The sequence below is a fragment of the Octodon degus genome, unplaced genomic scaffold (assembly GCF_000260255.1).
Source record: "Octodon degus isolate 3935 unplaced genomic scaffold, OctDeg1.0 scaffold00024, whole genome shotgun sequence".
NCBI classification, from domain to species: Eukaryota; Metazoa; Chordata; class Mammalia; order Rodentia; family Octodontidae; genus Octodon; species Octodon degus.
In genome coordinates, this window is record NW_004524600.1 from 8,599,837 (window position 1) to 8,626,795 (window position 26,959).

Sequence of the window (26,959 nt, forward strand, 5' to 3'; positions counted from 1 at the left end):
AAGATGTGCTTTATTGTGCATTTGCTGCATAAACAAATTGCATAAATGGAGATGTTCCTCCACTTTTGTTTTTATCAATCAATTCTGTCAGTGCATTGTCAGGACATTATTTTAAAGAATGTCCATTTTCTCTTTCAGATTTTTCCCTGAGTGCACACCTATTCTCAAAGAAATCTTTTCTGCATTCCAGAAGGGAATAGCTACATGCCCCTGTACTCCCATAGTTAGCTGTCTCTACCTGATCATTTTCTCTCGAGGGTCCTCTGATCTTCCACTCACATCAGTAAGGGCTCTGGTCTTTTGGGCACTCTCGTCTTTTGGGCAGCTCTGGTCTTTTGGGGCCCAACAAAGTCTACAAGAGCTTTCTTTCTTGCTTCCTCCATGGAAGTACATTTTTTGCTGTTCAGTTTTTAAAGAATTTCAATTACATTTTCATCTAATCCTCACCATATTGGGAAATTAAATAGTCAAAAATTCAGTCTTAGCAAACTTCATAATTTAGAGTATCATTCATACATTTTGGTTTGTGAGAAGTTTATACATTATTTCTTTTTCCTCTCATGACCTAAATATTCCTGTTTTACTTCTACTTTTAATCCTTCATGACTCATAAATGCTAAATGCTAATTCTTCAAGGACATCTAGATAGTCTAATCAAGATTTCATAATTAAGACCACACACTGGGACAACTCATTTGAAAACTGATTCGTTCACTCACACTTATATTCACAAATAGGTCTCACATTTCAGGGAAGTTGTATGATCTCTCTGTGATATTTCACTGAAACATGAAGGGAGTTGTATGTACCTTATAAAAACTGTGTTTGTTTACATAAAAGACCCAGTTCTTAATTCTTAGGCTCAATAACTATAAATCTCTTTCTGATCAGGTTTTTCTACTAACTGCAATGTTTACCTTTGTATGTTAAAACCTGAAATTCACTGAATTGGTATTAAGATATGTAATGCCATTAGTGTTCTAACTAATCTTCTTTCTTATTATATTCTAAGAATCTGTTGGGTAATTTATTTAGCAATTTCTCATACTGTCTATGCTATAGCTCTTTCTCTTTGGGAGCACAAAAGCTTATTTTTAATATAATGGAATATAATAGCATTCAATTAATCCAAAATACTATTCTGGAAAGTTTGGAATAAATGACCTTTATGATAACTATGAAATCTTGGGTTCTAGATTTCAAAGCCATTTTACTCAGCTTTTTCTCATATTTGCTTCCTCCACTGAACTATTAAGTATATGTTCTGTAGTTAATATATCACCACAGTGCCTCCCACAGTATTTGGCACACAGTGGGCTTTCAATGAATAAACAGATGCACACATGTATACATAGACAAATGCATAAAAAATAGAAATTAAAACTGCATTGTATCCTTTGGTAAATGCACTGAGGACAACATATACCTAATAGGTATACAATAGGGATATTAAATTAGGGATAATTTGTAAGAATAGTTTGTAAGAATTACATTACACTAAATGAACACCTTATACCTACCATAGTGTCTAACTCATATGAAGTACTGAACCAACAATCAACAGCAGTAATTGTGTTTTAACCTTTCACAATGTTCAGTGCATGAACTTTAAATTAATAGCCTAAAATTATATAGTAACTTTCTAAAATGAAACAAAATATTTACTATCTATCTTCAAATAAACTCTGTACTTCTTAGGTAGACAAATACTCATATTAATATTCCTTTTCAATGAGTGGATCCCTGGGTCAGCTACTTGGAGTCATACTTTGATACATTACCACATTAAATTTTAAACTCTTTTTTCCCCCAGAAATCATCCATTATGAAAGAAATCCATGCCCTATATAGTATGCTTTCATTATTTAAAAATATATTTGATATTTTTTCAGTATCCTTATTAAGTATCATGTAAGTTTACAACCTGCAATTATTTTTCAATCCTTGAGGAAAGCAGTCACTTATTTTACTTAAAGCCAGAACTGCCCTCAGTAGAGGAGGTAGTTCCAGCAGTCACATCAGCAGTGTATGAGACCAGTCCATGTTTTAGGGAGTTTTCTGATCTTTGACCAATTTGACTGGTGGCAAATGGTACTTCTAGAGTTTTACTGCACATTCTTTTTCTTTTATGAAAAAACTTGTAAAAAATAATTACTTCAGAAATTAAATAAACCACTAGGGTACAGAGCCCAAACTTTTAATATTTTACATAATTAGTTCTTTAAAAAGACACAGAGATGGAATCAGAGTAACTAGGCATATCTTAAAAGTCACTCTAAAAATAAATGAAATAAACTGCTATACTTTATTAAATATAATTTTATCATCAGTTTTAACTACAAATAATTCATAGCCTTTATACAGTTGCTTTTTTGTAATACATTGAAAAGATTTTATTAAGAAATCATGAAAAACTATTTCTCAATTTTTTCAAAATGTTTAAACATTTAAAATTTTTAACTTTAAGAATTAAAATCAGGGCCAGCCAAATAGTTCAGCGGATTAAAGCACCTGCTTAGGCAGAGTACAGTGGCCAGGGTTCAATTCCTGGCATGGCTAGCCCTACCCCAGGGCTCACTGAGACAGCGATTGAGACTGGGTATTGTGTCCCCCACCTATAATTCCAGCCCTTGGGAGGCTGAAAAGAGGTGAATCACTATGACTTTGATTTGTGTAGTGAGTCCCTGTAGACCCTGTACCCTACAGACCCTGTACTAAATACATAAAAAAATTAAATTAAAATTAAAATCCTAGAATTACAACCTTAGTATCAAGAAATGTGTATACTGGGCTGGGGAGATGGCTCAGTTGAATAGACGCTTCACTGGCAGGCGCAAGGACCTGAGTTCAATCCCCAGTTCCGCAAAAAAAAAAAAAAAAAAAATGTGTATACAGTACCTGAGCTGCTCCTGTAATCATATTTGGAATGAAATCCTTATGGCCTGGAGCATCCATTAACGTAATAACTTTGGTCGTGGTTTCAAATTTTGTCATACCAACATCCATTGTGACTCCCCTTAAACAGAACATTAAATGGTTACAAAGTACTATATAAATAATCAGATGTAGGTTAAATTACTTAATAAGAAGCTAAGTGCACCTAAATTCTTAAATAATAATGGAAATTTTATTATTCATGTCATTAATTTAACTAAATAAGGTATTAACTGGGTCTAGAACAATTGCTATAGTAGAGTTATACCCATAAAGCTTTAAAACAAAATTGTGGAGGTAGCAAGAATTCAATCAAAATGATAATTATTTCCTAATTTTGTGCACCTCTAGATGGGAGAAAAACAAACACTGCATATAAGAAAATATCAAATGAAAAATGATACTACCAAGAGTAATTTTCCTCATGTTCTCTGTTTATGGTTCATTAATTATACAAATAAACTCATAAAATGTTCATTTGCAAAGTTGCCCAATATGTTACATAACTAAAAACCAGGAGCTTATTAAAGATTCCCAATTTTTAAAAATTGCATGAAGGAGGAGCTGGGGAGATAGCTCAGTAGAATAAGCACTTGCCTGGCAAGCGCAGCGTCCTGAGTTCAATCCCTGGTCCCGAAGGGGGGAAAAAAAAAATTGCATGAAGAGCAGCAGCTCCCATTTCATTCTTCTTGGAGACCAATACAGTGCCTCTTCAGCAACAAAAATGAAGATTCAGATTATAAAACAGTTCAGGGAAAGTCTACAAAAGTAATGAGTCATCTGAAAACTCTGGAATTTAGAAAGGGAATTCATTTATGGACAAAGTGAGGTCTGCTCCAGGATCACCCAAAGTAACAAAGGACAGAACTCCCTTCTCACTATCAAAAAAGTGCCAACTATTATCACAATGAACTACAGGCTCACCCTTAATAAAGTAACTGGTCTCCCTGGTCAAGTCCTCAGAGTTTAATCTGAAACTGGACATCATTTGAGTTTACCTAAGTGATGTTTAATTCTCTTTAATAACTTATAAACCATGTAGGGACCAGGAGCAAACTCAAGACAGTTATGAGTCAAAAGACATATTCTGAGCTCCCCCTTCAATAATTTGACAGAAGGATATTCTTTTGACCTGGCTCTGGCCTCAGATGGTAACTCTAAGAATATGAATATGTCACTCAGCCTGCTAATTCTTATTCTTCAACATCTGAGCAGAACACAAAAATCATAAAATATTTAACATAGTGGAGGAACATACTATATTCCTAAATGTTCTCTAGGAACAGATAATGTAGTTTGCAAGAATTTCTATGATGCACCTAAAAGCTTCTACTATGTACAGGATGAAAAAATACTCTAAAATTCTTATCAGGCTGAACAACAGAGAATTAGTAGCTACAAAAGTATGACAGCCATGGACCAGGCATATAGCTCAGCAGCATAAGCGCTTGGCTGGCAAGCACAAAGTCCTAAGTTTGATCCCAGCTACAAGAAAGAAAGAAAGAAAGAAAGAAAGAAAGAAAGAAAGAAAGAAAGAAAGAAAGAAAGAAAGAAAGAAAGAAAGAAAGGCAGGCCAACTATACGTAGTGCCCTAAAATCTAAAATGCTTATCATTACAGGAATCAAATAGATAATTAGCTCACTGGCCAGCTCAAAAGTGTGTAAAGAACCTACACTTTTCTGTTAGAATCCCTCTGAAATTAACAGTAAACACAGAAATAGATGAAAAGTATCTAGATATATCTACATGAGTTGTTAGATATATCTATACAAAGGATATAGGTTGAATTATTCTTTCTGTTCACTCTCATAAAAACATAACATATAAATGTATAAAAATGAGTAAGTCTGTTATTTTTGATTTAATGTTCACTCTGAATCCAGATAGAAGAGTTTACTAAAGTTACGTTTTCTTTATAACCTAATGGAAGTCTTAGAGGTCTTATTCATATCTTTAATTCAAAATCAAGATAAGATGACATCACTTAGGGAACTAACAACTGAAAATTCTCCCATAAAATAATCAGCTTAGGGTTTGTGCTGCTTTGTCTTATCTTGCATTTTATGAACATTCTCTTAACTTTGTCTCATAGAAACATAGAGAAAAATACATAATTATAATGAACAAAACTGTGAAAATAATTCCCTAATAAGGTTTTGTCCTAAAGCATTTCATGGTATGTTTTACATACTTAATTGTACTATATATTTTAAAAGACTCTATCATTTTAAAATGAAAATTCTGAAATAGTACTACCTTTCCCTTTCTTCACCAGTCTCATCCAAGACCCAAGCATATGCAAATGAAGCTTTGCCAGCCTTCTTAGACTCCTGCTCATACTTATGCATAGTTCTTTTGTTCACATTACCCAGGAGATAAAGCATGTGGCCCATCAAAGTACTTTTCCCAGCATCAACATGACCTATGGAAAATTGATTCAGGATTAATATCAGGTCTATTTCCAGATGTTATTCACACCAAGACATGCATGAATGTGTGATTCAATAATTCAGGCCAGTATTTAAAAGTAATCAACAAGAACTTTTATCAAATGACAGTTAAAACATCTGAACAGGAGAAAGAAAGCACATCTCTAGAGTGGGACAATTTCCCGTGATCTTTGACAATACAGGCCATTTTTTAAATGTGTACAAAATAAAATGCTACAGATCAAGTTGAATAAGCTTCCTGGTAACCTGGCATTGTCACCCAGGGTGACCAGAAAGCATTATGATGCAACACCCCTTGCTTTACTTCAACTGCACCAGTGTAGAGCTCAGCATTTCCATGCCCCCGCCCCCAGAAGGCAAGGTAAAGCAGAGCCACACAGCGGCTGGCTAGCAGAGCAAGGACATACCAATGACCACCAAGTTGAGGAGCTGCTTGCCGCCCTGCCGCTTCTCCAGCTCTGCTTTAACATCGACCTGCGGCCGGAGCTTGCCAGACTTTTTTACTGCTGTTGGTGTCGAACTCTGCTCTTCTGCTTGACTGGAGTGGGGAGGAGGAGCTGATCTAGTACCAGGCTCAAGAATGTCAGAAGCAATGGCAGGATCTTCACCAGCAGGTCCTTTCTGAGGTGTCTGGATAACATGACCATTTTCTTCAGCAGTTACGCTACAGAAGGCAGACAGGAAAAAAGTCCTTAATCCAATCCAACTGATGTTCTGTAGTATCAGCAGGGCACAAAAGATGCCTTTATAATCTAGTTTCTAGATCTCTGCAAAGTGGCTAGTCTGTTAAAAAGTAATTGACAAATACCAAACCCACACCACACAAACACAGACTTGAAGATCCCAGTAAAAAAAAGTCTACCAAAAACTAAGAAAAACATACTCTGTAAAATTAATAAAATTCCAAACCCATCAAAGATGGCATAAAGGAGACATTTTTTAAAATTCACACTAAATTGTGTGACTAGAGATAAATTAGTATTAGTTTCACCAGTAACTCATCCTTTCAACAGGACAGAATGTGATCTTATTTGCTCAAATACTGAATTTTAAGGGAAATATTTTTTTTTTATTTTTTCCATAATTTTATTGAGAAAAAATAGCAATGAGACAGTTTCAAACCAAATTGGTAGGACAGTTTCAATAATTAACACCTTGCATACATTCTTCTTAGTGGTTAATTGCTGTACAAGATGCGGACATGATATCCTATTTACAAACACCATTAGAACAAATCACTCTATTCATTAAGAGAATGTAACTATATATCTATCCTAACCACTTTGAATATACAGATACAAAATGGACATTCATCTGTATACCCTTTTTTTGTTAAGTTCCGTTATTTGAATATTATAGGTGAAGGGAAATATTTCTAAATGTCTATACTTTAGTATTTTTGACAAAAAAGCTTTCACATACAGTCCATCAAACACTTGATTTAAAACTCTAACACACACACACACACACATATATGCAAAAATAGATCTTCAGTGCATGCATTATGTTTACAGAAATTCTGCACTTTCTTAAAGGTTCTTTTTTTTTTTTCCATTTATAGATTTGGCACAGGGTCTCACTATGCAGCTTGGACTCGTAATGATCCTCCTTGTTTCAGCTTTCCCAGCTCTGGGATGACAGGTGTGTGTCACCACATCCAGACTCAGTCGCAGGTTCAGCACACACTGGGGGTGGGGCTGGCTCAGCTTAAAGGTTCTTTTTTATTTGGAGTTTTTTTGGTTTCTGAGCAAACCTAATATATTTTCCGTGAATCTGGTTCTTTACAGATTTTTTTTTATATTTTAAAAATATTTTGAGAAACTATGCGTATTGTAGGCCTTACTTAATTCAAAGTATTTGTACTTCTAAAAAGCCCCAAAGAGGCTGAACTAAAATTAAATAACCTGTTCTAAATTTTTTACATTCCATTTCTGAATAAAGAACTTTGCTCAGTATTATACAGTACATTGCTTGTTATCTAATCAGATTATTTATTATTTCACTAAATTTTATCTATTTTTAAATTACATTTTAATACACTTTCAGTGATGTTCTTGTCAATATTAAACATTTTTTCATATGCAATATTATCCTAAAAGCTGAAGAACAAAACTTGTAGGGCTGGGGAGATAGCTCAGCAGTCTAAGCGCCTGAATGGCAAGAGCAAGGACCCAGGTTCCATCCCCGGCGCCATAGGCCATGCCATCAGAGAAACCGCAGGGGCACCATGCCAGCCACTGAAACTGGGTGTGGTGGTGCATGCTTGTAACCCCAGCACTGTGGAAGCTGAGACAGGAGGATCACTACCAGTCTGAGCTGCTTATGAGACCCCGTACCAAATTAATTAATTAATTAATTAATTAAAAAAGAATAAAACTTGTAGTTTTTAAAATATCTTAAGGGGCAGGGGAGATAGCTCAGTAGAATAACCACTTCCCTGGCAAGCGCAAGGGCCTGAGTTCAATCCCCAGTTCGGGGGGGGGGGGGAGGAATTAACCTTAATATTATCTATCTGTATGTGATATGCTACATATGCCATTACCATTTCAAGTAATAAACATATTTAGCAAACATTCAGCATAACTATTTCAAAAGCTTATAATCTAATAACTAGACATAATATTGTACTATATAATCTGAAAATCAAGAAAAGTATGCTATAGTATGAAAGAAAACATGACTAATTTTCTTTGTTTGTTTGGTTCATTTTGGGGGAGCTTGTGTATGTTCATTACAAAGTCTTATCCAGGCTAGATCTTACCCTGTTAAGTGCTGAGACTACAGGTATGAGCCACCACGCTTGGCAAGATTGATTTTTTAAGATACTCATTGATTTTTAAGATTGATTTTACAGATACAAAAGTCCTTAATATTAACTATTCTCTGGTTTTTCAGCGACACCATTGGGAATCAAATTATACAGACACCTATAATACTGAAGTCTTAACTCAAAAGTACAATTGAGTGAAGCACACCTGTACTCTCAGTGAAGCTTAGCTGGAAAGATCCAAAACTCAAGCCCAGTCAGGGCAATGAAGCAACTTAATAAAATCCTGTCCAAAATTTTTAAAAATCTGAAAGTGCTGGGATGCAGCTCAGTGTGAAGCTCCTGAGTTTAATCTCCAGTAACAACAGGGAAAAGTCATTCATTACCATTCTGTGTGCATTCCTTTCTTTTCAGTTGCATTTTTTTGTGTGTGTGACAAAGTCTTGCTCTGTATCTCAGGCTGCCTTGAACTCACTTCAATTCTCCTGCCTCAGCCTCCCAGTGCTGGGATCACAGGGGAGCACCACCACGCCTGGCTTGTGTACATTCTTGAGGCTAAACCAAAACAGCTTATGTATCTATCCCTATCATAAATCTCAGATCCCAAAAAAGTATAGCGCGTTTGACCTTGAACACTATTAGGCACTTCTGAGTATTTCAATCAAATTAAATAGACTTCTCACAATTAAATAGAATTAAATAAAATTCTCCCATAGGTCATATCAAAATAGTCCACAGACCACTTCTTTTACATTACTTCTAAACTTATTTTTAAAATAATATATTTTTCCCTGAGGGCTTTAACAAATATTTAAATGACTATCCTGTGAAAGGAATGTAATGATGAACATTAATGGTCCCCTTCCTCAGGAAGCATATAGTTTTTATAAAATTTGAAAAGGCTGTATTGCGCTTGTAATGTATGCAGGAATGACTTGTTTGCATTTAATATTTTCTTTGCTTGCTTGCTTGTGTATGATAGGGTCTCACTATGTTTCAGTCGAGGCTAACCTCATGCTCATGGTCTTCCTGCTTCAGCCTGAGTAATGGGATTATAGGCAGCACCATCATGCCAGGCTGAGTACTTAGATTTCCTGATCATTTATTACCCATTATTTCTGTAATGATTTATTTAGAGAATTATGCATTTATTTTTAATGTGGTACATTAATTCAAATCCATTTGCATACTGCTTTCTAATCCTTAGAATAGGAATTGCAAATTCTATTATTCTGTCTCGATGGAAATACTCTTAGAATAGAATTAAATGGCACTCAAACATTAAGGATAAAAAGAACACTTATGTCAGCTCAACCCTAATTCAGAGGCAAAAAGCTACATAGTAAGCTTTTATAACTAAATCATAATTCAAATTATTTTAGTAAGAGTTATTCAATACAAAAATTAACCTTTTTGTTTCATGCAATCATTGAATTCATATATTCTGAACACTTACCACGCTTGAATTCTTTTCTCCCCCTGACTTTGAAATCAACTGAACAAACTTTTATTTTATAAAATCCAAAAACTGATTTGATCTAGATCAGTGGTGGCAAACCTCTATAGCACACATGGTATTGTGTTTTTCTTTCAAAACAAAAGATGTTAATGTGTAGTTGTTTCTCTAAACTAAAGCCTCAGAATTCAGTTTAATTGCAGTGTCAGCACTTAGAAATAAGTAAGAGGGTTCTGGGTTGCAGTTCTCTAAAAGGTTCACCATCAGTGATCTAGTGGTCAAGATTCTTCCCTTCCTAGATTTGTGATCCTCCCATTAACTTAGATAAAAGAATGGTTTTAAGGGAGTAAAAATAAGGATGCTGATTTTACATTTTTGAAGTTAAAAAAAAATTCACTCTTGTTTATGTTTAATAATATTGCTCATCTTTTTTGGCAGACAATATACATATAACTTTAAGTAATACTTAGGGATAACTGAAAAATCTTACAAGAGTTTAAAAAACAATTATTTTCAAAATTGCCTTTAAGAAACTTACTTCCCTTCTCAACAAAAATTAGAATTCTAGAGGCTCAAATAAAAAAAGAATAAGGTGCTACGCATGTATGACTTGTTATCGCTTTTCACCAGATATTCAAAATTCTACGCATGTTTAACTTTGTCTTTACCAACATCTATTTTATTCAATATGGAAAGATAAGAGTTTAAATATTTTAATTATTAGAAAATAATGATTATGTGTTTTACTGACTGAAATGCACCACTATGCAACCTAGTGGTGAAACAATCAACTTAGGGTTAAGTTTGTTGGTGGTGGTGAAGTAGCTATAAATCATGTGAAAAAACCAACAAGTGAGACAGAGTAAGGAATATACATAAAGGCAAGAATCAAGCTTAATACCTCATCCTTCACTCTCTGCACTGTGTTATATTGAGAACACATGATACCTCGACACTAGAGATGCATTATGGAAAACAAACATCATTTTTTTTATAGACTAACAGGAGGTGACACTGATTTCAAAAAGAGACTGAAATCTTACCCAGGCACTTCAAATCCCATAGTTTGCTTCTTTCCAGATACAGTCATTTTAGTAACTTTTGGCACAATTTCAGATTCACTTCGAGATGACTGTGATTCTACTGATTTTCCTAATTAAGGAGTATAAAAGGCTAATTAAATTCCTAGAAATATGTAACAAATAAATTACAGATAATAACTTTTACAAAACTCAAGTCTTTATAAATATGTATCTTTTCTGCTAAAAATTTAGTGAGTTATAAATGCTAAAAGGAACTTTACCATTGTCTGGGAAACTCCCTAATGTCAGGACTCACCTTATGCTTAACCTCCTCCAAATCTCTTCTTAATTTTGAACTGACTGTTAAGTTTCACTATTAAGAGGTCACAAAGCAGTTTCAGCAAAGAGCCTATTCTAACATTACACCTAGACACACCACCTCTCTTTCTCACCACACCTTTTAATAGTACTAAAAAACTGTTTGGGTAGTTAGCAGATGGCTAACCTATTTATAATCCTATGAGATTTATAAACTAGTAAAAAAGGTGAGAGTCAGCTGAATTTTGCTAGAACCCTGCATGTATCTTACTGCACATAACAGTAGACTTGGTAACATAACTGATGTCCTCACAGAACATAGGGGAAGAGGGCAAGCTAGCAAAAAGAATTAAGAGCATGAAGTTATAAGATTTAGGAAATGATCATAATACATGTAATTCTCTAAATTTTAAAAATGTTTCTTCATAATTGCTAATACGCACCATCAGGATTGGATCCATATAAAACTTTGGAAACTACCTGTGCTCCACTGATAAAAACAAAGAAATTACTAAATAAAAAGGAAAAACAATTTATAGAATTCATGCAAAGATCACTGCTAACAGGTGATATGCTAGATTCAGTGGTGAACCAGCACAGATGTAACACTTATGCTAAACTTAAACTTCAGTGGGAAGAATACATTCAATGACCAACAAATATAAAGCTAAACCTATTAAAGAATTTATACATGGTATCTGATGATAGGGCACATGAATTAAAGGCTTCTCTAGCAAAGTGAAAATCAGAGCTAAGATATAAAGTAGTAGAAATTAACTAGCATTGGAAAACCATTTCAGATAGTGCAGCTTCCATAGTAGTCCCTTGTCAGAGAAAGCAAAGTAATTCAGAGCAGGAGGAAACAGAAAGGAGCAAACTCAAGCAGGGGAGGTGGGCAGGGCCAACCAGGAAAGACCTCTGCACTACACCAAAGATCCTAACCCTTGCTCCACAGAAGTGGGTATCACGAAAGTCAGCAAAGTAAGTGGCATGAAGAAAGAGAATGGAGAGAACTGAATAATGAGTAACACCTGAAAATCAGTTTGGGAAAGTTTGGGGAAATAACAGTAGAATGTATCAGGAATCTGGATCATTTAAGATACCTAAAAAGGACATATCAAGTAGGCAGTTCAGCAGACTGGTCAACCTCAGAGGGGAAGCCTCAGCTGAAGCATGTATTCATGAGCATAACTGGTACTTCAAGACAAAAAATTATGACTATCAAGGGATGAAGAATAGAGGAGAAACCAAAAGTGGTCCTGGGACAAAGTCTTAGAAGAATGCCAATAAGCAAGCGCAAGACAGATGATGACAACACACTTGTGAGGTGAAGGACGGCCAGCAGGGGCTGGTGCCAAGGAAGCAAAAGAAGAGTGTTTCACAGAGTCAGCATCACCAGAATCTGACGCTGTTAGTCAAAGGAGATGAGGATGAAAAGACCCACTAGTGAAATGATCACTTTAGATAAATGCCACAAGTACAGCTCACAAAACACTTCTGGAGAACGTGAGAGAAGTAAATTGAGTTGCCAAACTTTCTGTTGGGAAACAAAAGTACATGTCCACTACCTCTTATTTATAATTTCAATATGCAAAAGCACTGAAATATTTTTAAATAACACATTGCAAACCTGACATGACCTGGCAGGAAAGAATTTATAATCCTTCTCTATCCCACTGAAAGTGAAAACCCACACATTTGAGGGTAAAAAATAATGTATTTGATTATAGGCTGCTACTCCACAACCCACAGGAGCTAATGGCACATAACACTGGTAGTGAACCTACGGCACACATGCCACAGTCTCCCCACAAAGCACTGTCAGCATGTGAACCAAGTCATCCCACACTGCTCCAGCAGCCCAGCAGCAGATAACAGTGCACTTGGAGAAGGGTTAGCACTTTGTGATAAATGCACAGGTTTGGGATTGCAGTTTAGGCATTTGGCCTGTAAAAGGTTCACCATCGCTGGTATATAAGGTTAACGCTTTTCTAAACCCAAAAGCCCTGATACCACCAAAAAATGAAAAATAAAAAAATAAACCCAAAGATTCTGAAATTCTGAATCTAACCTGGTGTCTGTTCACAAAAGGGAGAATGTGGTAGACTGACAGTAGAAGGGAGATGTGGGACCACACCAATGGAAAAGATAAATTCAGGTCAACTGGTTGAGTACATTAGGGAGAGATTATCAATATTGTTGTTTCTGAGGCAGTTGAAACTGAACCAAGATTGAGTAAAGACTCTTATTCAAAAGAAAGCAGTTTTGGGGCTGGGGAGATGGCTCAGTAGAATAAGCACTTCCCTGGCAAGTGTGAGGGCCTGAGTTCAATCCCCAGTTCTGCAAAAAAAAAAAAAAGGAAGCGGCATGCGTGCCACACCAATTCATTGGGTGTTCATTATTTCCTCCCAGATGAGTAAAAAAAAAAAAAAAAAAAAAAAAAAAGCAGTTTTAAAAGTTAAATGATAATTTTAAATGGATGGGTTTTATTTTCTCCTTAACACAGCAGTTACCTGTTAAAACTGAAGACTGAACAAAAAAGTCAAAAGATTTGAGAAATAAGTTTTCCAATAATTACAATACAAAGAAGGGGTTAAATATTTACAATTAAGGGGATTTGTAATACTGTTCTGAAGCTCCATTTAATTTTGTGATAATTTACAGTAGAATCAAACTGCTTTTATTTTTTGGCAGAACCGGGGATTGAACTCAGGCCTTTGCATTTGCCAGGCAAGCATTTATTCTACTGAGCCATCTCCCTGGCCTTCAAACTGCTTTTCTGTGCAATTTTTCCTGAGCAATATTCAGCCATTCAGGAAAAGGCATAAACTGTTTCATGCTGGGTCAAGGATCTACTCAACAGATGAAAGGAGAAAGTAACAAGGTAGTTGAAGATACTGCCCATACACACAAAGAAAATACTGGGATGGACATGATGCTGTCTGCCAGTGATCCCAGCACCTGAATGCTGAGGCAAGAGGATCACCACAAGTCAGGGACCTGCCTGAGCTAGCTGTACAGCAAGTTTAAGGCCAGCCTGAACTACACAGCAAGACCCTACTCACATCATCCCCCAACCCCCACCATTTAAGATTGCTAAAGAATATGAAATCTAAGCTAGGTAAATAAAATGATGGAAGATGACTCACTAAGAGAAAGCAGAATATAAGAAGAATGAAACAATTTTAAACTTTTTAAATTACAGTAAAAAATATATTGCCATTAATCCCTTTCAAAATACTCTTTTGCTTCAAACACTCTTATCCTATCATTCTTGCTACATTCTAAAGCAGCTCTGAAAATCTTTCATCTTTAAAAACAGTGCTTTAAAAATACACACCTCCTGCAAATGCCGCTATAGAGCATCATCCAACAGAAAAGCAGGCTTGAGGGCTGGTGAGATGGTTCAGTGGTCCAAAGTACCTACTTAGAACAAGCTTAGCAAAGCACAGGACCGCAGTTCAATCCCCCAGCACCATATGCCAGCCAGCCCCGTCCCCTGGTGGGCTGAGCTGGCCACACATACACACACACAAATAAAATTTTTTAAAAATAATACATAAAAAAAAGAAAAGCAGGCTTGTGAAAACAATTACGATGTGTCATCACCCACTTTATTCACTGGATATGGCGCCATGTGACTTCTGGCTCTTCCTCAAAGCCAAAACAACCACAAAAGACAAACGTTTCAAATAGATTTAGGGCATCAAGGCAGCCATGACTGCCCAAATAAAGATATAAAAGAGGTTTCCCAAAACTGCTTCTCAAAGTGGCAAGAGTGATGGGGTTGTGTTCAAAGTCAGAGGACATATTTTCAGGGAGATTCATCGCAATCTGCTTCTTACTATAATTTTTTATATTTAAACATTCCTGTATCATTCAATCACCTCAGACAGGTGGAAAGAAGGTCATGGTATGAAAGGCACAACTAGAGGCAGGTGTGGTCAGAATGGGACGTGGGAAGTAGTTATCACCTGAAGGAGAGGACGCTGAAGTGAAGTGCTGCTGAAGGGTAAAGGCCGCCGCAAATGACGTGCAGGAGGAACTAAAAGTCCATGCTTCAGCTGGACTGGGTGATTTCCCATTTGGATGTTCTAGTTTCAAGAAAATTATGATCACAAAGAATTTAGAATGGAGAAAAAAAAAACTACCAGTGGCTTCAATCTTTGATAAATAACGAAAAGTCATCACAAGGCTGTTCAGCTGATAACTGCCACAGAACAAAAAATCTGATTCAGGAGAAAGAACCTCAAAGAAAGAGATTAATGGAAGAAAAACAAGATGAGAAATAATGGTGTTATAAAGGCAGAAAAATAAAGTTGACTTTCCAGCTTTATGAAATAAAATAAATAGAAAAGCATTAGAAAAACAAGGAGGACGCTTAGGGCACTATGACAATGGGATGGGGGGGGCCTGATGGTGGTTATATGTAGGTGGGCAGCCAGGGAGGAGGGAAACACCTGACTAGGTGAAACACAGAAAGGAGATACTGGGCTGGTGAGATGGCTCAGTGGTCTAAAGCACCTATTTAGAACAAGCTTAGCAAAGCACAGGGACCGCGGTTCAATCCCCCAGCACCACATGCCAGCCAGCCCCGCCCCCTGGTGGGCTGAGCTGGCCACACACACACACAAATAAATAAAAAAATTAAAAAAAAAAAAAAAAAGAAAGGAGATACAGTGGATTTTGGCTTCTGTCCTACTGGCGTACTGAAATTTTGACTTTAAAAAACTAAGTGGGTCCTACAGTGTAATAAAAGGTCTTGGGACCAGGCAAATAGCTCAGCAGATTAAAGTGCCTGCTTAGGCAGACACAAGGACTGGGGTTCCATTGCCAGCATGCCTGTGCCATGTGGATGCTGGCCCTGCCCCTGGAGCATGCTGAGACTGGGCATGGTGGTACACATTTGTAATCCCAGTACTTGGGAGACTGAAAACAGGAGGATCACTATGAGTCCGATCTGTGTAATGAGACCCTGTACTAAATTCATTTTTAAAAAAAGTCTTTAAGCAAAAAAGTCTCTAAGCACAGAAAAACATCAGTGTCATTTTGCAATACTTCTGCAGAATGAGAAAAATACTTTTGTTGATTCTTATCTATAGGACATCAAACATCAAACAGAGTATTTCAAAAACTTGATTAAATGAAAGCAGAGACCACTATTACGGATCTGATTCCTCTGCAGGGTGAGGAGGCTGTTACATCTGGTACCCCTTTTTAAAAATCTAACAAAAACTATGGGACACTCTTGACAGAAAAATGTACCATAGACATAAAATTCCACAAGCTATTTCAAAGAGTTCAGTAAGTCCAACTCTAGAATTCTCCCTTTAAGGCTCAGGCTATTTTGAAAATAATTTATATTCATAATGTTACCCATCAGCAAAGATTAAAAACCTGTATTCATCAAGTTATCCACTGAGCTCTTATGTAGAGCAGTGTGATATACTGCCATTTGTCCAACCACATTATTTTTTTTTTCCATGTCCAACCACATTATAAAGTTATCCTCAAACTAGCACAATCTTGCATGGGAAATAAAACTTTACTGAGGTAAACTCTACTTTAGTTCATGTCAGAAAAAAACTAAACTAACCAGCCATGCATCAATAAGAGATACAACGCAAGTATTCAAATGTATCTTATTAAAAAATGTACAATGTTTACTATGTTCTTTCATTCTTTTCAACCAATAGGAAATTCATTTACTATAGTAATAAAAGTTCTTAAGAAACTGACTACTGTTTTCAGCAAGTCCCAAAATATGGCAGCAGCAAATGACTGGATGGAAAATAAGAAGCTTGGATTCATCCCTGTCCTGCCACAGACTCGCTGTTATGTTCCAGCAGTTCACTTCACTAGCTTCAGTTTTCTCTGAAGGTTTTGTATTTTGGTATAGATGGTATAGATGTTGTTTTTGGTACAGATGGCAGTGCTGGAGATCAAACCAAGCTTGCATTATACCCCACCTCTCCTCTAATATTTTATGTAACATGGTTTCCACTTCATATAATAAACTGAATGATTTCGAGGTTTGTCAATTCACACACTACTCTCAAACCACTAAAATGTCCATAAGTAAACCAGACCACTATGAGGTAAAAGTAGTATGTGCCACACCAAAATAAAATTATAAATCTCTTCCTCAAAACCAAGCAAAATCTACCATCAAATCATGGTCTCCTGAAAGACATACATTCTGAAGACTCATACGCTAATGATTACTGTTGAATTTCTAATATAATAGAGAACTCCTTATCTGTCAGATTTTTCATCAGACAGAAATAACCACTCCCAATTAATCAAGCCCAGTCTGTTAAGTTTTATAAGCAAACAAGGAACAAAGAATTTACACAATTTCACGTTAATGGCAGGGCCTGCACCTACACCAAATTACCTATCTGCCTGACCAACTTAATTTCTCATATTTCAATAATCTCTGTCCCAAAGCATGATTAGAAACTCGCGCCTGCTGTCTCTAGATACTACCCCCTGCTGAGCTGCTTCCTCCAGTGCTCCACTCTTCCTTTCTAGGGCTAACAGCTATTTTAAAGAGCTGAGGTTTTTCTCTTGAGCATGAAATGATTTACCTCTCCTGTCCAGAAGATTCTTTTTCAATATATGTTCCTTTGTAAAGGATGCAAGGCTAAATCTCTATAGTATCACATAATAGACTTGCTGCATTTCATGAAATCCTCTGCTTGCATGTCCACATAACAGAATTCCTTCTAACTCATACCATTTCTCTTTAGGCACATTAAGGGCCAGGAACAGAGCTCAGTGGCTTAAGACCTGCATGGCAACCTCAAGATCCCGAGTTTGATCACTGGTATCGAAGAAAAAAAAAAAAAAAAGAGGAGAGAGAGAGGTCTCTTGTTTGTGGCTATCTTTAAGCACATTAAATATGAGACTACTTGCTCTACATGGACAGGAAGTACTTTATCCACATGTTTACACAGTCCACTGCACGTTACAGTGCTCTACCTATAATAAGCATTCAATAAATACTACTGAATTGTTAACACCTGTGGGTTTGAATTCTGAAACCATAAATTGACCACCACTGTCTTTACAAGTTATCTAAGCTCTTCCTGAGGCCCTAACATCCTCAACTGGCTGTCTTTCCCTATTTCTGCACAATACCAAGCACATCCTAATGTTTGGCGACACGAATTCTAGAAGCCAACCTGGCATGTGCTATCGGCACTCCTCTCCCAGGAGCTTTCCATATCTTTACCTTCATACACATACAGATGTTTAGTGGAGTTGATCTGCTAGAAGCCACATAACTTTGGCAGGTGACATAGCCAGACTTTTTTTTAAAGGTTACACAGCAGTTATTCTCAAAGAGCTTAAATGCTATTTGGAGACACAAGCTACACAGATGAGAACAAAGACAAGAGAAATTCCAAATGTGTACCTGAGCAATTATGAAAGGCTTAACAAGCAAAATGTGATCTGACTGCAAAGTGAACAAAGAGGAAGGAAAAATAATATGAGAAAAAGCAAACTGAGGGACCAACAGGACAAAAATTTTGAGAAAGTGATGAGAAAACTTCTGCAGACTATATAACTGAAGCTTCAAGTAAAAGGCCTTTGAAAAGAGGTCTCTTGTAGACTTTTGTTCAAGCATTCCTTTCTCATTTAATAAGCATAAAATAAAACATAGTATTTCATATTCTCAGGAAAGGTAACTACTAACACTGTTCAGAAATAAGGATGGCCAGGCCAGGGGTATAGCTCAGCAGCATATGCGCCTGCCTGGCAAGCACAAAGTCACAAGTTCCATCTCAGGTACACACACACACACACACACACACACACACACACAAAACCAAGGATGGCCAAATTAAGATTACATTTAAAACAACATGGACACTTATGTGATAATGGTCATTTCTCCATAGAATGTTGCCATGCCTTATCTATCAGTCTGTAATTCCTACACTTTTACTAAGGCATTTCCCAAGATTTAACTCTTAACATCCATTTCTATTCTACAGACATCTTCTAACCAGGATTAACCAATTTGTTCGCGCGTGCGTGTGTGTGTGTGTGTGTGTGTGTGTGTGTGTGTGTGTGTCTGGGTGGGTAGTGCTGTGGGCTGAACCCAGAGCCTTGTACATACAAGGCAAGAGCTTCACCACTGAGGCACATCCCCCACCCCATTAAGTTTAGTGTGGCTAGAAACCTAAGGCTCTGTCAAAAGAAATTTTCTTTACACAGTATTCCAGAGACTGAGCTTTTACCATCTGCATAATGTACCATCTACTCACAATGAAGCTATAATACATTGTATTTGTGAAGCATTAAAAAACATTCTCAAGCACAACTTTAAAAAGTCAGACCTTTATTCTACAGAATTACCTAACATTGTCCTTACAGTTATCATCTTCAGAAGGAAAGTCAAACTTATTTGCTAAAGTTTGTGGCCAGTCAGTTCATGTTCAAAGTATAGCTTGAAAGTACAGTGTTTTTAATTTGTCAAATGGTGTTTTAAAAAGTTTTGAGAGCACATAAAAAACCAATGATCTAGTAGTACAAATTCAATGAGACTGGGAGGGGAACATGCCAAATTTATGACAAAGTTCTTTTGCAAAATAAATGTGAGAGAATGACCAATAAAATTTTAAATTAAAAATAATAATGGGGTGGCTAGGGAGAGAGCTCGGCAGTCTAAGCACCTGCCCAGCAAGCACAAAGTCATGACTTCGATCCAGGTACTTCATGCAGGGCCTGCCCTGGAGCACCAGGCACACCGGGCTGGCCCCAAAAACCGGGTGTTGCAGTGCATGCCTGAAATTCCAGTGCTGGGGAGGCAAAGACAGGACAATCACTATAAATCTGAACTGTACTGTGAGACCCTGTATCCCATAAAATAAAAACTAAATAATAATGGGGCCAGAACAACCAGATATTAAGACTCTCTGAAAAAATTAAAACCTGGTAATGGCATAAAAAGACCTCAAATTGGGCCAGGGCGATGGCTCAGTAGGATAAGCGCTTGACTGGCAGACGCAAGGATCCAAGTTCAATCCCCGGTTCCGCCAAAAAAAAAAAAAAAAAAGTCCTCAGGTTTCGATTTTTTTAATTTTTTTAATTTTAGGGAAGGGTCTACAGGCTGTTCACGACTAGATCAGACTGGTAGTGATCCACCTGTTTACAGCCTCCCAAAAGATGGGATTACAGGCATGCACCACTACACTCAGTCTAAGACTTCAAATTTAGAACAGAGCACCTTTAATAAGTTTACCAATTATTAGGAATATATTTGTGTTATGAAGGTATTAATATGAATTGCATATGTGAGAAGATACACAATCAAAATGTACACATTATATATATACTCAAAACTTCAGCCTATGTAGAAATGTCTCAAATCATTTGGAAAAAGTTTTTGAACCTACTGTACTAGGAATAGTGGCAATTAATTTAAAGAAAACATGTCTACAACATATAAACTTCTTACTGATTAAAAATATGAACACAGGGCCAGCAAGATAGCTCAGCAGACTAAAGCTCAGCCAAGCTTAGGCAAGCGCAGGGACTGGGATTAGATCCCTGACACCACATGCCACACCAGTTCTGCCCCCCAAGCGTGCTGAGCTGACCACTGAGTTTGGGCATGGTGTGCACTCTGGGGAGACTGAAAACAGTTGGCTCACTGAGTCCAAACTGCATAGTGAGACCATGTAAGAACCAAATACATTGAAAAAAAAAAAGATATGAACACAGTAAAAAAAAAAAAAAAAAAAAATATCACAAAAAAAAAAAAAAAAAAAAAAAAGCACAAAAATATATTTACAATCTTCAGGTATGAAAGACTGACAACTCTGACATTAAAAATTTCTCCCTGAGTAAAGACATCACAGTTGGTGGGAATGCAGGCTATTACAACCATTATGGAAATCAGTATAGAGATTCCTCAAAAAGCTAGGATTGGAGATCCCATTCAACCCCGCCATTCTCCTTCTAGGTATTTTTCTAAAAGAACTGAAATCACCATACCACAGTGATATATGTGCAACCAGGTTTAGAGTGGCACAATTTGTCACAGCTAACTCTTGGAAATAACCTAAATGCCCACCAACTGAGGAATGTATGTAAAAGATGGTATTTTAACACAATAATACTATTCAGCTATAAAAAAGATAAAACTTGAGGCTTCTGCAGATAAATGGATGCAACTAGAGACTCAGATCCACATGTGCAAACATCATATTATCTCGCCAGTGTGAGAACCTGAAAGAGTAATTAAAATATAAAAGGTACGACAGATACTGAGAAAGGGAAAGAAATTGTTCAATGGGAAGGAAAAACTGGGATGAGGAAAAGGACAAATGAAAGAAGGGAAAAAGATACATTTAGGTATACATGCAGGATAGTTTGGATAATTGTACTGCCCATCTCTGCTGGTCTTTTGAAAGGAGCAGTTAATGCTTAACTTTTTTGTGTGTCTGATTTTTTTCTTCTTCTTCTTCTTCTAACTTATTATTAATGACTTGGTTTATTTTCTTTTAAAGAATCTTACACGTCTATATCTGGTAATCTGAACAACTAATATGAAGATAGCATCATGTAACACAGCAACCATTGTTGAATTCCTATTACTTTGATTAGAAAAAAAAAATTTTTTTAAGTATTTGGTGCAGGGTCTCAATACACAGCTGGGACTCCTACTGGTCCTCCTGCTTTCAGCCTCCTCACCACTGTGATTACAAGCAGACACACCATTCCTGGACTCCCAGACTCCATGGTTGGCTCAGAGCACCCAGGGACAGGGATGGCGTGGCATGTGGTGCTAGGCACCGAACCCCAGTCACTGTGCTTGCCCCTGCAGGTGCTTAGTCCACTTGAGCTATCTCGCCAGCCCTGTTTAGTGAAATCTTGTATCCTTTCTAATGCTGTTTTTGTTTTCTATCACTATTTCATATTCTTTAAAAAATACAAAAAAAAAATTGCAAATAAAATAAATGCAAGTGGCTAATAAATCTAACTGGTGTGAGTTCCTACATACCAGTAAGGGGAAAGGTACTCAGAAAAAGAAATGTAGATACAGATCTACTTTGTGCTAGAGTGCTTGTCCAGTATACACAAGGCACTAGGTTTGATCCTCATACCTCAATCAATCAATACAATACAATACATAGATCAGGTCAACAAACACAAGTCAAAGAAGTATGGCAGCAGAAGGAAAGAGAGGGAATGATGGAGACAGGAGGAGGAAAATAAGAGATACCTAAGTACTTCTGCTTTTGTAGGCGCATCTAGTGTAGCCAACGGGAAGAAGAGAAGTGCCATTTGTCACAGTTGGCAAGAGCACAGCCTGACACATTTTGTCCAAAACAAAATTTGACACAATCAAAATTTTACTATATACACTATAATTCTTAGAAATGTGTTTTATAAAAATATTAACATTACTGAGTTACAGCATCAACATTGTTTACTGTAGTGCTATTTGTAGCAGCAAAAAAAGTAGATAGCCCTCTCACTATTCACATGAACTTCTAAAGGAATAAAGAAAAAGTACTAAAAATATAACTTCTTTGAACATAGTATCTTCTTACCAGATGAAAATTTCATGATAAAAATCTAGCCTCCACTCATCAGATTTTCTAAAGGAGTTCTGGCACTGATGACAGCTTGTATGGGATAACTCTTGGTTGTGTAGGGCAGGCCTTGCATTGTGAGATTTTTAGCAGTATCCCAAAAATGACAACAGACATTGATAAATGTCCATTATGAAGCAAAACTGGTGCCAGTTGAACACTAATGCTTTTATAAGTAATTAGCAAAAGAATTAAATGCATACAATATATACTACCTAAAAGCATCATGTCAAATATATACATCATCTCCCATACTGATTTTGCCCACAAAACCAGCCATCCTTTTAGCTTTTGGTCCAGCCAAGCTTGAAAAAGCAAAATCATTTACTTTTAATTTTTCTTCTCGAATATTCTTTCCTCAAATTTGTTCTTTAGGATATGACTGCAGTGTTGAATCTGACGTCACTCGGTTTTTAATCTCTAGTTCAGCAAACTATGTTCTACTTTAGTCTGCAAGGCTTCTCATCAATCTCATGCTTTATACAAAACAATTCTGCCTTATATAGTTCTTTGCAGCATGATCCCAAACTTGCTTTTAAGACACAGCTCTTCTTTTCTGTTCTCAAATATAGACTATTATCCATGTGCATGGCTATGTCTCATGGAACTTCTATATACTATCCAAATGCCAGGACTCTCATGAAAATGTTTTAATTTTATTACAGAAAAATCTGATTCATAAAAGGGAACCAAGACTTAATAATACAAGAACCACAGAGGCCAGCTTCAAAAGTGTACAGTGATTCTTGGATTCAATTCCAGTAAGACTTGCTAAGCCCAAGAGGTAAAGACCGCAGAACTGTTACCTCTGTGCAACAGGCAACAGTACACGGAAGTTTACATACTTGATGGCCCCCAGGGGAGCACTCACAACCATGCCATGTCAAAAGCCTCCAGTCACTCAGAGGTTAGCAAAGCCAGAGACTCTGCTGCCACATACAGAGTTTAAAGCCAGCCCTTGTCACTGCATGGCCTCAAGTGAATCTAACCTTTCTCTGAACCTAGTTTTCTCACCTGTAAAATAGTAACAGCAATGATTAATCAAGATGCTTGATGAATTCAATGAGTTAAATTTATATAAAGTGCTCAGAAAAATATCAAGCATATGCTTTCCACACCAAAATAAAGCATAAATCTGTGGGCCTCTGACGTAACCAAAATATTAACTTCATTTTCTTCATTTGGTAACAGGGAACCTGTAGACACAATTGCTCTCTATAACACTGTGCCAGATTCTGGGAAAAATAAATCAAAGAATAAGACATGATTCTGATCCTAAAGGAATTCTAGTCTAAAAGGAGCTACCATCTAAACATTTTCATATTATGATGTGAACTGCAACGATGAAAGACCACGGGACAGGTACTTTCTAATCCACCCCTATTAGAGTCAGGGAAAGGGTCCTTCAAAAGATCTCTAATAAATCTTTGAGAAAAAATAAGGAGAGGGATCAGGATCAGGGAGAATGACACTGGGACATAGGGCAGGAGAGCAAGTGGTATGACTTAGTAAGCAGGTAATTCATTCAGGGCCAGATATAACACTTAGAACACTTGATTTTATAATATAATGCCAGTGAGTGAATATATTGTACATTTTAATTATAGAAAAAAAGGATTGAAAGGCAAGGTTTTGGGGGTTGAGGGGGTTTTGTTTTTGGTTTTTTTGGTAGTGGAAATCAACATGAGGACCTTGCACTTGGCAGGCACGTGCTGTTCCAGTGACCCTTACCCCCACCCATCAAGAGACAGGTTTGAAAGGTAAGACTATTATGTGAATACATGTAAGAAACTACATGAAGGGCTGGGGAGATGTGGCTCAGCAGTGTAAGCAACTGCCTGGCAAGTACAAGGTCCTAAATTCAATCCCAGATTTTAAAAAGGAAAAAAAAAAAAAAATACTTGTATGAATAAGAACGGAGGGAAGAAAGGCAGTAAGAGCTGGGGGATGTGGCTCAGCTGCAGAACACTCGCCTACTGTGTGTAGAAGCCTTCAATTTCATTCCCCACCCTAGCGGGGGGAGGGGAGGTTAAAAAGTGTTAAAAGACAAAATCTAGTACCTTTGATTCTTGAACAAAGGTAGGAGATAAGAAAACAGTCCACAGAATCTCTGCCCAGGAAGAAAAGATAGTGGTACCATTAAAAAATACAAACATGCACAATATCTTGCAGGAAGCCAAGCCAGCATCAGAATCTTGCTTCTCTGACAGTCCCTTCATTCACTATAGAATTACAGCCTCTTTTTTTATTTTATGCAACACTACCTCCCATCTGCGCATCTTGCCAAGTTAAACTATAATATGTTCTTGCATGGATAGAAAGATAAGTACACTTTTAAAGGAACATTCTCAGAGATACAGTCCAAAATCAAGGTAAGATTGGAAGAAAGAATAAAAACAGGGAAATTAAAGACAATTTTGCAGGAGACCATAGGAAACGAAACAAGCATAAGAGGAAATATTTAATCGAACATGGTCATGAGTTAAGTGCTAGGAATGTTGTTACTTAGTAATTTAAATGACTGCTATGACTCTAATCCAGATGCTGTCAATGATACATTCACTGAGGACCTGAGATTGCCTTGTCACAGACTAAATGCACAGAAAACAGCAAAATAATCAGGTTTGTAGAACAGAGGCTCCATGAGAGCCATTAAAAATCTTCAAGCAACTCAGATCTAGACAGCTTACAAAAAATGAAGGGGAAAAAGGCAACCAAGGAAGAAACTAGTAATACAGAAGGAAAAAGAAAATAAATATTCTCCTCCCCTGTAGTCCTTGCACTGAATTAAGATTCATATATCATGTAATTTGGGGGCCATATTTTTTAGAGGTGATTTGATCCAGGCCATCATTTTACAGGTGAAATTTTAAGTAAACTTCTAAAATCACACAGATGAGTGCTGATGAGAGAGCTCAGTGGACTAAGCATATACTTCGGCAAGTGCAGGGACCAGGATTCGATCCCTGGTCCCACCCCTGGGGCGTGCTGAGCAGGTGATCAGTGAGTCCAGGTATAGTGGCACAAGCCTGTAATCCCACTGCTGGGGAGGCTGAAAACAGGAGGATCACTGAGTCCAAGCTGCATAGTGAGACTCTGTACCAAATACACAAAAATGAAATAAAATGAAATAAAATAAAAATAAAAAATAAGGTCATATGGATGATTAATGAACTTTTTCTCCATTTTCTCCGAGCTGCTTCCAAGGCATCCTCTCCACATCCATGCGTCTTCTAGCTGTACCTCCTCAAGACATGGCAAAGTAGTGTAACCAAGAGGACTAAGCCAAACTATGCAAAACACTACTAATCAAATAAAGGAGAAAATGCAAATGCTTTGTCCCAATCAAATTCTCTAAGTGTAGTGAAGTTACTCATAATTAATATCAATTAGATAGTTGAAAGAGGTAGCACTAACATTATCTTGGTTAGATTTAATATTTGCTTTTCAAAATCCCCTAAGAACATACAGAACATTATTTGCTTAAATGTAAAGTTGCTATTTAATAGAATTTTAATGTCCAGTGGAAAACTAGAAGCTATTCCTCTATTAATAATAAACACCTGTGCAGTCTTCTGCTTACGTTATTAAGAGATAACAGGGATAAAGCATGTATCACAGCATGTGTAACAATCACAAATTACTAAAATTACTAGCTCAGACCAGAATGATATGCCTTGAGTATCAAGGCCTTTGATGCTTATCTTCATGCAGTGTATATTATCTGTTTATATCATAAAACATTATAGTATTGCTTTCCCTCTCCAATCAACCTCAGCTCCAGATCATTGTATTTTTATATTTTTCCACAACATCTAGTCCAGTACCTGATATATTTAGACAAATATTCAATAAAATTATGTACTACACACACACACGTAATATATTTCCTAATCTAGTGATTCTCATCTTGGCAGGATCAGGCAGATCAAAGAAAAAGGCACCCTTATTCTTTCTCCTTTGAAAATTGCTACTGATGTTGACAAGTATATCTCTTAGGTGTCACAGGACAGGAAAAATGAGATTGAGAACCATTTACCTCTTTTAGTATTTATGAAATTCATTTTATTTGTTTTTGTTTTGTGTTTCTGGTACTGGGCACTGAACTCAGGACCTTACGCTTGCCCAGCAGATACTTGTGCCACTGAGCCTTATGAAATTGTTTTTAAAGATGAGAAGGGAAGGCTTTAAACAATCTCCCTGCCAGTTTAGAGCTTTTTGCAAATTATAAACACACACCCCTTGTTGACTGGCTTCAGATTCATAACTAAAAGGTATCTGAAGACCTGCCTCAAGCCAGCAAGCTATTTCAGATGACCTTTTACTGTTTGTGTTCTATTTTTTTAAAAATAACTACTGCACTACTTCACCTATTCAATAAGAATACCTCTTTTCCACA

General features: G+C 36.8%; 1 protein-coding gene across 1 annotated transcript in view; it reads right to left on the reverse strand.

Moving 5' to 3' along the window:
• Hbs1l (HBS1 like translational GTPase) overlaps positions 1 to 26,959 on the reverse strand; it is a 95,911-nt gene that overhangs the window by 22,163 nt on the left and 46,789 nt on the right. Inside the window, exons 5-8 of the mRNA XM_004628568.2 lie at positions 10,652 to 10,760; positions 5,793 to 6,049; positions 5,192 to 5,357; positions 2,899 to 3,016 (exon numbers count right to left, since the gene is read on the reverse strand). Of these exons, the coding sequence (XP_004628625.1) occupies positions 2,899 to 3,016; positions 5,192 to 5,357; positions 5,793 to 6,049; positions 10,652 to 10,760 (650 nt within the window). The remainder of the gene's footprint in view (positions 1 to 2,898; positions 3,017 to 5,191; positions 5,358 to 5,792; positions 6,050 to 10,651; positions 10,761 to 26,959) is intronic.